The sequence below is a fragment of the Scomber scombrus genome, chromosome 8, assembly GCF_963691925.1.
Source record: "Scomber scombrus chromosome 8, fScoSco1.1, whole genome shotgun sequence".
NCBI classification, from domain to species: Eukaryota; Metazoa; Chordata; class Actinopteri; order Scombriformes; family Scombridae; genus Scomber; species Scomber scombrus.
In genome coordinates this window covers 24,002,443-24,014,918 of record NC_084977.1, presented here as the reverse complement: position 1 = coordinate 24,014,918, position 12,476 = coordinate 24,002,443, and the positions used below count along the sequence as shown (strand labels likewise).

At 39.0% G+C, this 12,476-nt stretch overlaps 2 protein-coding genes across 2 annotated transcripts in view; both read left to right on the top strand.

Moving 5' to 3' along the window:
- The window catches only part of ak4 (adenylate kinase 4), a 439,278-nt gene that overhangs the window by 133,643 nt on the left and 293,159 nt on the right, over positions 1-12,476 (top strand). The gene's annotated exons all lie outside the window — the stretch shown is intronic.
- Positions 5,375-9,131, top strand: ttc22 (tetratricopeptide repeat domain 22). The gene is made up of 8 exons (XM_062424839.1): positions 5,375-5,637; positions 6,505-6,805; positions 7,284-7,339; positions 7,419-7,534; positions 7,639-7,757; positions 7,896-8,057; positions 8,364-8,516; positions 8,595-9,131. The coding sequence occupies exons 1-8, from the start codon at positions 5,375-5,377 to the stop codon at positions 9,129-9,131; spliced, it is 1,707 nt and encodes a 568-aa protein (XP_062280823.1).

Sequence of the window (12,476 nt, the reverse complement as noted above, 5' to 3'; positions counted from 1 at the left end):
TTTATTTCCAGAGCCTTGTTGATAGGTTCCTCTCCAGCCGTAAATCCAGTCCGCTCTGCAGAGTCCAGCGTCCAGTGTGTGATCGCTGGAGGCTGGTGAGGTTGATGTGGCTTGTTGGAGATCCCTAAACTGAGCTACATTGCGCAGATTCCACCTGCATGATGACAGCAACCAGCAACCGCAGAGTGGGAGCGGAGACTCCAGACTGTCAAGTCAGCCAGAGTTACATCAAGCAGCTTCCTGTACAAGCTTCAAAAGAAAGCATGCGTAAAGGAACACGTTGGCTATCAGTAATACAAACTATCAAAATAATAAAAGGGCTATCATCTTTGTCAAAACAAAAACATCCCTGAATGCTAACGTATTTATGAGGAATGTTTAATTTAAAAAAAATCTAAATAAAGATATCAAACCACACAGGTAAATGAAGTGTCTCACAATAATGACAACCTATATTTAGTATATGATTAAGATTTTGTATGTCAAAAAACATTCAGTTGCAACTTTATTAACTATAGAGCAAAACATGTGTATAGGGTGCATATCCAACCCTATCTGGGTTGCAAAGTCAAAAACAGTAACAACAGAAAAGGAGAGACTGTCCACACACTGAAATGTGTGCGGCAACATTATCCTGTAATGTCAACTTCCGGCATAAATACATCAAGTCAATAAGAAACAAGGTTAACAGGCAAAAAATCATCTAGAAGATCACATGATGCAAAATAACACTCAAATGAGATTGTCCTGTGTATTGTGTTTTCCGTGCCCTTCGTTTCAAGGAGCTAACACCAATCAGTGGTCCTGTCCAGTCAGTGGCAACCTGAAAATAATCCTGCCTATATGAAGAAGGGGCTCCCTCCCATTCCAAAAAAGAAGGAGGGATCCCTCTTCCAGGTCAGATGGAAGAAAATCAATTGGAAATTCTGTTAACTACCTGACAAATCAAAGTACCCACCTAAATTTTGAACAATTTTTTCAAAGCAATTATCTCAGCTAAAATGAAGGCTTCAAGATGTGTTCAACTTATTCCAGATCATTTCACTCATAAGCTATTTAGATGCGGCAAAGTCCCTGTGGGATGTGATGGATGAAGAGTCTAATCAGTGTAATGAAGTATGACAGATGTCTGTGTTATTAAAGGCTATCACTCTCAATACACTTACACACACACACTCTCTCACACCCTGTGGCTCTACATGACAATTTTCTCCTACACAGATTCAGTTTGGGCAAATTTTTCATCAACAGGCCAGGGACTAAAAGCACTGTGGCTGGCATAATACATGTAGCTCGTGGTTATGAGACTGGTGGGCTGATGTATTATATTGGCAATATTTTTGGGCAATGGAGATTGAAAGCTGCTGTCAATGGAAACCGGCATGGTTAGTTAGAAATTTCAATAAAGTGTGTGGTGAGCATAAATTTCCCCTGACATTCTCCAAATGGCTTCGGATGGAAAGCATTTACAATTTGCCAACAGATCTATATTTGGGACATTGTTTTCTCCAGATGTACAGACACACAGCTGATGAGGCTTTTAATCATCCTAAAGTATGCCAAATTTGAAACAGACATGAAACAAATCGTGCATATCACAGAGGAATACAGTTAGTTATGTAGTATGTTTGCTGTATGTGTCTAGTACACACTGAGGGACACTACAAAGAGACATTCAGTGGTGTGATCTGTAGTCACTGGAGTCCTCTAGAGAGCTGAAGAGATGCTTTTCACTGTGAGCACTCACTCAGGGTGCCAGCGAGAAGCTGACTAAGAGCGGAAATACAGTTGCAGGCAACACTGATGAAGTGGCTTAAAAAGGCAGAGGGCTTTCAGTTGCAAGCACTAATTGAATCTAGAAGTCTTTTCTCAGGGGAATATAAGAGATCAGGGGGAGGGGTACAAAGTAAAAATAGGGCTATCTGTGTTAAAAAACCAATAGCCTAAAAGCAGGATTAAAGATCTGAAATTAACTTCTCTTCATTTTGGGATGGAGAACAATATATACTGAATCATCAAATCCATCCACTCTTAGCAATACTGTGGACCTTTGTTATGCACAGATAGTGAGGGTGTAACAAAGGTATTAACAGCTGAGGGGAGCTCAGCTCATAGGAGATGGGAAGGTATAAAGTCTGGATTAATGAGGCTTTCCTCTGATCCTATGATCCTTTGTATTCAGTGTCACATCTCATGAGGGGCCCCAAATTTCCCAGCTATGCTCCTGTCAATGTAAATGTAATGTCTACACAGAGATGGCATTGGACAACTTTGATGTGTGATGGCTGCAAGGTTTCCATCATTGTTCTCCTTATTAACCTGCAAAAAACGACCCAATAATGTTCAGAGTTTAGCATAAAATCTTTCCATGTTCCTCCCTGACAGCCTATAAATTGTTCTTCATCTGTGATGAACTGGATATGCTTTCTGCCAGAAATTAAGACAGACACCAAAACAATAAGTAGGTTAACAGGGGGTTAGTTTGAAAGCAAAAGGACCTTCATGACTATGTGGGACATATATCCTAATCCCACTTTACAGGGGAGAACTACTGAGGCTGCAGGGATTATTAAGAGTCAATATCTCCTCCATAATATATTTGTTTTGATGTTTACTTGCTGGAATGTAAAATCTATCCTTTAAACTTGAGTCTTTATGAGGATGCATAGTCACACAGACACGCATCTATAATCATTATGTTACTATGCAATCAGCCTGGTATCCATGACGACCACCATGGCAACAGTTGTCGAGGGGAGAACATTGCAGATTTCAGCACACCCACATTGGTATAAGCATAAAGCACTACCCACGAAGAGGCAAAGCTGCAGTACAGAAAAATCACAAATTGTGCAACACAATGATGGTGAGTCTATTAAGGGCAGTAGAGGTAGTTCAGCACTGTTCAACATGACTGCCTGAGGTATTTGTGTGTGGGTTGTTATTCCCTTATTTTTGTGGGCCTCCGCAAGGTGCTCCTGTTTCCTCCTACACCAAACTTTATTAAAGTTTGGTTTAGAAATACACTTTTAATTGTGTTTGACCTGAGTGCCCTGTAAACTGCTTGTCTACTGTCAGCTGCCATTTTTTGCTCCTGCCATACACTAACTCCTGTTGTTTCAGACCCTGCCACTCCCATCTGCCCTTCAATAACCCCAGTAGAAGTATCCCCCATTCCCCATTACCTGTCTGTCATAGCCCTGCTCCCCATTACCCCAGTAGTATTTGTATTGGCCAATTTCCATTCAGCACTTGCCAGTACATCTTTTGGGCTTCCTGGCAGAGCTGTCCAGCCACTACTCTAGTTTTTCTTGCCTGATTTGACCCCTTGCCTGGCTTTTTGGATGTTTCCCCTTGTTGCTAACTCCCACTCTGCCCAGTTTGTTTCACCAGCTTTCCTGCCTGGTTTTAACTTCTTGCCTGTTTTCTCCACCACAATTAGAGCTCAACATTTTCCCTTACCTATTGCCTCTGAATCATGCTCTTGTGTCCAACTGTTTATTGAGCCTTAACAATACTATTTACTTACAGTATCCAATTTATAAAGAACTCAACATAACAATTGTATACTAACAGGAAATTACCTGCACTGTTGCACATCAATCAAACTGAGTTCAGAATAACACTGTCATTAACAGTCAATGAGCAAAAAGACATCAACATTTTATATTGTTATTTTTGGACATTGTCATAGTGCTTTTCTCCACCCATAAACCACTTCTCCATTCCCTTTGTGCATTACATTATGAGAGAATAGTGTACATCAAAAGCACGCTCAAAAATCAATTTTTTTTTTGGTACACATACTGTACTGACTTTTTAAGTGTGATTGTGATCACACTACACACTCAAAACCTGCTTAGAATTTGTGTGCAGTCTGGATTTGTGAGTTCTTGATTGTTAAAAAAAAACGTGGTGTCCTCCATCCTTCAGTAATCCAGCCATCACCTTGCCTTCTATCTTTCTAACCGGTCTGCCACCTACCCGGTCTCCATCAGACATGGAATAATTTGAAAAACTGCTATTGACTTTGAAATAGACTTTCAGTTCCCTCAGTGGTTTACGTCTTTGAACCTATTTCTGTATTGCTCTTGTTATGTATAAATTGCTCTTAGTATAACCCTTTCTGTAAAGTTTTCGTAAGTGCTTTACTCCCGCATATGGCTCCTACTGCACCCAAGCTGTCAGAAGAGGGCTGATCTCTCTTTGAAATTGCCCTCCATAAATCCCTTAAGTGCTTGGGTTTGTGCAGTTTTTCCTCATCTTCTTCACTTGGTTGGGAAACACTTTTGATGTGGGCCTATAAAGCCTGATGAGACACTGGATGTAATATTGGACTTACAGCACTCAACACCCACTCGATTTTTCTCTGCTGTCAGTCTGGTTTATTATATTACAAGTTTACCCTCTGGTGGAAGAATATGGAGTTTGTATGAAAAAGCACCAAGCATGCTTATCATGTGTGCATCTGGTTTTCTAAGATAGCACTGTGACTTGCAGGATAACAAGATTTCACAGTGAATGTTTGCTTGTGTTCATCTCTTTGCAGAGTATCTGCATATCTGCCGTGGGTGTTTACATGTACTGTAAACAAATAGCTCATCCTAGAGCTGCATGTTTTTGTTTTGATAATGGATTCATTTTGTCTAAATTATGTTGAGCTTTTGTAATACTGAGATGTCATTTAAATTAGTAGCATGAAATGGAAAGAATATTATGAACTGAGTTTCCTTCAGTGTTTGCCTAAACCACCTGAGCCTGATAGTTCACATTCTTCTGTTGGTTGCAGTTGACACAAGCAGAGGCAGAGGGGGATAATTTTAACAAGAACTTCAAAACAAAAGCTTCAAAACATTTTTTTTTTTTACAAAACTCAAGACATAAATAATATTATCTTGTCAAACTGGACCTTGTTGGTACATCTGTTAAAGAGCTAAATAAGTCAAAAGATGAGACAGAGAGCGAAGCAAAGGCAACTCAGAAGTGTTGCACTGTCCTTTTTCAAGAAAAAGAATGAAGGGAGATGGTGACCAAGATAGATTTAAACAAACTGTGAAGGTTATCAATGAGAATCATTAAGGTATACTGTTAGTATAAAGTGTGTTAGAATAACAAGTAAACAGAATTCCACTCCCTAGTCACTCCCACGCCTAACCTGTTCAACCTGTCTGCACCAGGATGACAAGACTGGGTGGATGAATTATGTAGCAGTAGATTGAACTTAACGCTGAGAAGGACAAGGTATTTCCTTTTGTGGGATTTTCTGTCAAGACATGTAAAAGTAGTATTTTTAATTTGATTTCTTATAGTTTCTTTTCTCTTTTTCTTTTTTTGTGTGTGGAAAAAAGGTGTGGAGGAGGAAGAGCAGGAGGCCATGGAAGTAGACAGCACAGAGGACATTGAGTCTCTCATGGAGGACATGGACTATATCCCCGGTCACTTCCACCTGGACCTCAATCTCAACTGTGATCCTGTTGGACCTGTGAAGCTCAGACACAGAGACACGTATCTTAAACAGGAGAGCCTACAGAGTGAGCTAGAGGCTGAGGTTGGATATTTGCAATATGCTGTCCGCAATCTTATGGGTTTCCTGGCTTTTCATCTCGATCAGCTTGACACAGCTGAGGAAATATTCAGGTGAGTACAGTTTTGTTTGTAAGGCAGAATATTCAGAATATTCACTTTGCAAGTCAGATCTCTCAGAACCAGTGCTGGAAGAAATATTCAGAAGTATACTCAAGTAAATGTACTAATACATGAATGTAAAAACACTCTAAAAATACATTTTAAGTCAAAGATTTAAGTCCTGATTTCAATTCCTACCTAGATCAATGTAGAGAAGTTTTATCAGCAAAATATGCTTAAAGTACCAAAAGTAAAAGCAGTAATGCCGAAAAATGCCCCATGACTGATACATTGTGACGTAAGACATTATTAGATTGTTAATACAGGTCAGTAGCAGCATTTTACTGTTCCAGCTGGTTTGAGGTGGAGCTAGTTTAACAACTTTATGTTGTTAGTTTATATGGTTCCTAGCGTAGGCATCAGGCTCCAGAGGGTCACAAGATTTAAGGGGTTGTAATGTGCGTAATCAGTTTCGCTTATCTTTTTTTTTTTTTGGGAACTCTTGCCATCGAAAATGTGACAAGATTACCCAACAAGACACTGCTATTTTTGTAAGCAGTCCCAGTCACAAAAAGGTTGGGAAACACTGGTCTAATCTTAATACTTCTTAATACTAGTCCTATCTTGATTTGAAAACTGATAGTAGTATAATAGTATAAAGTTGTATAAAATAAAATACAAGTAAAGAGTAAAAAGACCCTCAAGTAAACCTCAAAATGATTCTATAGTACTAAAACATATTTATGCATTATGGTGTATTTTTGACAGGATGAGAATGACATAAATCATGGAATGTTTATAAAATACTTCCAATATTCAAGCCTCTAATTGGGGGATGTTTTTCTAACCCTCTTCTCTCTATGTATCTTGACCTTTCAGGAGCATTTGTAAAGAAGACCCTGGAAACCTCAACGCCTGGACCAACCTGGGCTACGTGTATGACAAGCTGGGGAGAGAGCTGGATGCAGGGGAGTGTGTGGAGAAAGTATCCCACCTCATGGGCTTAGATGCTGGAGAGGCCTCCCAGGAAGAGACCAGGCTGCTGGCAGCCCGCTGTCTGGCTGAGCAGGCCTATGTTTACCCCTATGATGTGGAGCTGGAAAGCGAGGACGAATTGAGAGAGAGACTGACGGCAGCACTGATACTGTACAACAGAGCCCTGGACTATGGTGGTCAACTGGTGAGAGGGAAACATGCAAAACACTCAGAATAAAGAATATAAAGAGGAGCACTGAAACAATCACTATTGATAATGAGGCCATAATTCTAGCATTTCTTTAGTTTGGTATTTTAACCAGTAGTAATTACAAGAAATCTTTGAATCCATTGCTGCTCCTTCACTCTTTTTACCTGCAAAGTCATGAGGAATTTAGAGGTTGTGGCTACAATTAGAGATTTACAAATATTAAAATGAATTTATGGATAGTGACATGGATATACTGTGACTTTTCCTCAAAAATCTAGTTGATTCCATTTCATTTTCATTGCCCAGACTTATAAATCTGAAACAGACAGACAAACCTACTATTCTTTATTCTAGATAAACATTAAAGTGTATCTAGTGCTGCTGGGCAAGATCTTAAAGACATAAATATATATTTCAGCATAATAAATGTTGCTTTATTCCTAATAGCTAAAGAGAGAATGTTGTTTTTCAGGTATCAAAAGAGGAAAAAAGGAGCTGGTACTTTAAAATGGCAACCATTTATATAAGGTACATAACAGGCATCAAACTTTTTTGACAAATAATTCCTGCACTGTTTCTTGTATACCAAGTCACTCTCTTCTTGCAGACTGGATGACATAGTTAAGACCAAAGAGGACTCTGAATACTCCAGACTGTCTCACTACAATAAGGGGCTGAAGCTCCTCAGAGAATCACTAGAATCTGAGAAAATTCAGCACAAAGGTAAACACAGTATGTATTTGTACAAGATACCTGCTTGGCTGTGTATTGTGTGTATAGACAACAAAATCTTCTTTAAAAATTGTGACACTGATCTCTATCTTCAGCTCTCGCCTGGTGTTATGTTGGCATCATGTTGGAAAGGAAGGACGAGTTCACCACTGTGCCCATGTCTATACATGACTGTGGCTACTCCGCCTCTGAACCTCTATCCTGCTATGGAACTGTAAGTTAACACATGTTTAGATCTCTCACCAAATGTCAGGCAAGCTATGGGAACAAGTAGTCAGGATTATTTTACCTAGATTTGCAGTGTCAGCATCAGCGGCCCTATTGCATAGTTATACCATGTCTGTGTCCTCAGGCCATAAAGATGGCCAGTGATGATGCATTTATCCTGAACCTTCTGGCCAAGATGTTCTTTCTGCTGGGCAAACATGAGATGGCTACAGGGATCTGCAATATGGCTCTCAATGTGCTGCCAGACCCGGAGCTCAACTGGCAGGCATACTGCACCCGTGCCAAGGTACTGCAGCCGGAGTACATCATGTCAATGCCAGAACCAAGCTAACAAACCTCAGTCAAATACCATGTAAAGTCTATTTTAATGCTATTAGTATCTGTGTTGGTTTAAGTTGGTTGAAATATGCACATAATTAACATATTCTGCAATATTAAAATTCATGATTAACATTTAAGGATACAAACTGCACACAAATACAACCATTTACAGTTCATACAAGTGCAAATTAGATTAGATCTAAAGAATAAACAGCTGAATGATAATATGCAATCAGCTATTGAAATATTAGTAAAATGGTGTCTCTTTTAGATCAATATGATCCAGTATGTCAGGGACCTGGGGAAGGCAAAACATGGTCATGGTGGAATCCCAGACCGACAGAAGCTTACTGAAGCCAGAAAAGACCTGGGCAAGGTCTTGGCTGTACGTCCGTGTCTGAGGACTCACCTGGAGATGGCGCAGGTAAATGCACAAACTGCAGTAAATGGGGAAAGGATGGGTTTCCACAGCAAGAGTGTTTTAAGATGTGTTCTCATTTAGGTGTACTACTACATGGGTGTAGATGCACTGCAGGAGAGCCTTCTGGTGGATGAGGGAGCAGTAAACTGTGCCTTGGTGAGTCTGTCCCAGGCCATACAGTTTGAGCTGGGTGACACTTTGCCGGACCTCCATGTGCTCAGAGGACGCTGCCTCCTGCTGAAGGGCGAGGAGCAAAATGCTGCAGATTGCTTCAAAAGTGCTATGGAGTTAGAGAGACCAAGGAGTACAGACACCACAGCCCTGCGCTGCCTCCTACAGGCACTGCTGGCTCTGTTCATGCAGGGAGGCCCAGACCCCAACGCTGCCATCACCCAGCTGGAACTGTGGGTGAAAAAGGCAGAGGAGAGGTATCCTGAGGACATAGTGAAGGACGAGCTCAGGTGCCTTTACAGGACACACACAGCTGAGGTCACGGAGTTATCTAGAGCTCTGATCAGGACCGGCCAACTGGGCCTAGTGAAGAGGCTACTGCAAACTGTTGTACCTAAACAAATGGCTAAGAAGAAAACAAGGGCTATGTCTTTCCACTTTACATGATGCAAAAATGTAACTTTTATAGATATACAGGCACATGACCAGATGTGCAGTAATTAATACATTTCTTGACAGCATTTCATAAACTGAAATTAATAGCAGGAGTGCACTGTAACCAATGTGTCTTTACTGTAACACAGTATGTTTTTCAAACTGTGAATCTTCTATTATTGATTTGTTTTTCTTCATAAACAGCTTTTGGAAAGGTAGGAGGGTAGCCTACAGTCACAGTATTACAGCACAGCCAGGAGTATACTGCTTTTTAGTTTACCCGAATATGTCACCACATCACTGAACCAAGAAGAAGATGACCTCATCGTATATTCATTAAAATGGTTACAAATAACTGCTAAATCGTGGAAGCCCTCTAAGGAGTAGTTTCCTGCACATGTAGTCTAATTTATGCTTTTATTTAAATAAATAAAAATACCTTTGCTTGAGTCGGATATTTATTTATTATACTCTACCACTGATGACCAGCGGATGGGGGTATACACCATTAAGATGTTCTTCATATATACCAAGTTGATGCAAGTTCCTTGTATTATTATTTTTGTGATAAAATTAGTCAATCATAAGCCTTTAGGAGTTGCAATGTAACTTTGTGAGAAACATTTAAAGAGATTGTTAATAAACTACATACATGTTTGAATCATGTATTATTATCTGTGCTGTTGATCTGTAGATGTGTGACAAATTTATGGAAAAAGGGGGACACTGAATGGTTTAATAAGAATGAAATCGTATGTATTGGCTGTGGGTATGTTCTGGAAGTTCATTGTGAAGAGATCTCGTAAAGGATAAAGTGTCATTATAATGCTAGCTGCAAACAGCATCTTCTGCAAATATGCCTAAAAAAATACATTATCATTTCATTTGTATTGCATTTCTATCACGGGCCTACAAGCACTTATTAAAACTTTATTTAATTAATAAAAAAGTTAATAACCTTTTGTTTACAAGAGTCTTAAAAATATCATTTAAAGCTTTAAAATCTCGCTTGCAGTGCACTTAAAACATATTTAGTCAGATTATTGATTTTAAGGTCACATATGTCACAATATACCAAGATCATATTGTATACATTGTTTTTAAAATATATTATAATTTTTGGAAATAAATACAGTATCCCAACTCAAGGTATTTATTATCTCTGATACATGATATTGTATCTCATTTATATGCATTATGTTAATAATAAACAGTGAGTTTCTGGTACTTTCATATGGTAGTAGTTGAGAGTAGTTTTAATTATTAGAATGTATCTTAAACAGAGTTGAGCTCTGGCCATTTTGACTATATGGAAGACAAACTTTCTCATAAGAATCATTACAAGACTCAAATTCAGTCAAATTTATTCAGCATTTTTTGGATAGCCAAACATGTGTGTTTTCCTCTTCAGGTAACAAGTTATGTAGAGAATGTACTCTTTATATGACTCCATTAATACCTATTAGTCCATGTTTTTCAGCTTGCTACTTTCACGATTCCTGCCTCAGTCCTGTGTCTCTCTACCTGTTGCCACTCTGTCCTTGTGTGTGTGGAGACAGGTGCGCTAGACTCAGACCAGAACTGCACCTGCTGCAAACCACTCCATAATCAAGACCTCTACTCATCCCTGCCAGATCCTCTGCTTAGTCAGTTTACACTTCCAGCCATTTCTCCTGTGCTGATCAGTTTTCTTGTTGTTCTTTAACCTGACCCTCTCTCCTGTTCCCTGCAAGAATAAAATAAGGTACAGCTGTTTTAGACATGCATGTGCATATCTTTGTAGTTATATTTCAGCATGGATGTGTATGTGTGTGCATGTGTAACTGAGTGTGTACATCTTTCTGTGTGTGTGGTAAAGTGAGGTGTCTTCCTTCCTGCACACTTCATCCCTCTTCCTTTCCCAGCCATTTGCTCTATCTTGGCCAAGTGTATTAGATGAAAGGAATAGGGGTATCAACCATGTTTTCTTAGCAGGAATTATCATGTGTTTATCATGTTTCCCACAATTGGAATAAATAGAGAAGTGTAATAGTTTCTTTTCTTTTTGTTTTTTGAATTCTACAAACGTTTTCAAAACAGGTCTTACTTGCTTACTTGTACAGTACAAGCCCCAGGGTGGGGAAATTTCCAGCAGGAGATCAAGAAAGAGACCCTTTTTCTTAGGTAATGCTATGAATATAAATTATTTTATATACATATAGTTATAGTATAACTTATAGTTTTGTATTTGTCAGATCAATATAGACATTTGTATTAATTTAAAATGATTAGATAGATCTTGATTTCTCTAGAGGAGAGCCATTTATTTGAAATTCCTCAACGAGGTGGTAGTGGTGGTGAATGCTTACCGGAATTACTGCAAAGAACCAATTTACAAACCAATTCAAAAGTATTTTGGACTGATAAAATATACTTTTGCCTCCCAGGAGATTGTGTCTCCCGGTACATTTATATTGCTGTAACAGCAAGCTGATGTTCCCTGTGTGTTGGACATGTGCAGAGATTCAAAACCAGACTCACTGGTCTGGTTTTGAATCTCTGCACATGTTAAACTCACTGGTTTAACCACTCTGATCCCTAGAGGGCTCTTACAGGAACTTGTAGGTTTAGAACTGCAAAAGGCTGCTGATAAAGGGTATGTTGTAACCAAAATTGATGATGGTATGCAGATAAGCATGACAATATCTTTTTGAAAGAGTATGTCAAGACATTCCTACAGCAGGACGCCTCAGGCTACCTCCAGGACTACTTTGATTATAGGGATTCAGATAAACCCAGGAAAAATGTAGAGCACCAAAACACTGCTTAAATATTTGTGGGGTTGCTTTTCAATGTGTGAAAATCAGGCTACATGTGAGTTAATGACAAACCCTGAACAATTTGCCCACTACATAATTAGTGACCAGTATGTTGTTAGACAGATAACATATGTATTTTACTATGAGGCACTCCTTCAATGGAGACTTAGCACCAGCTGTTGTATGTATGTTCATGTTGACGACTGTTGATGATTTTGATGAAAATGTAACTTTTGTTGAAGGTTTGTCTTTGCTTGATGACTTTGTCGTCAAAATAAAAACATGTTTTATTGAGGATTTAATTAATGATGAGGTGAAAAACGTATTTAAAAAGTCTGTGCATCATAGAAATATAAGTTGTATCTGGTCCAAAATGTATTTCTTCAAGGTAAAGTCAGCAGGACAATTAATTCAAACACTATCTTGTTTTGCTTAAAAATCCCCAAGACAAATATCAAGGCAAGGTTATGGCTAGACAGGAGTTTCCTGGGAGTATTTATCTGCTATATTTATTTTTATGGACACTTTTAAAAATCATTCCTGAATGAATCAGAAGGAA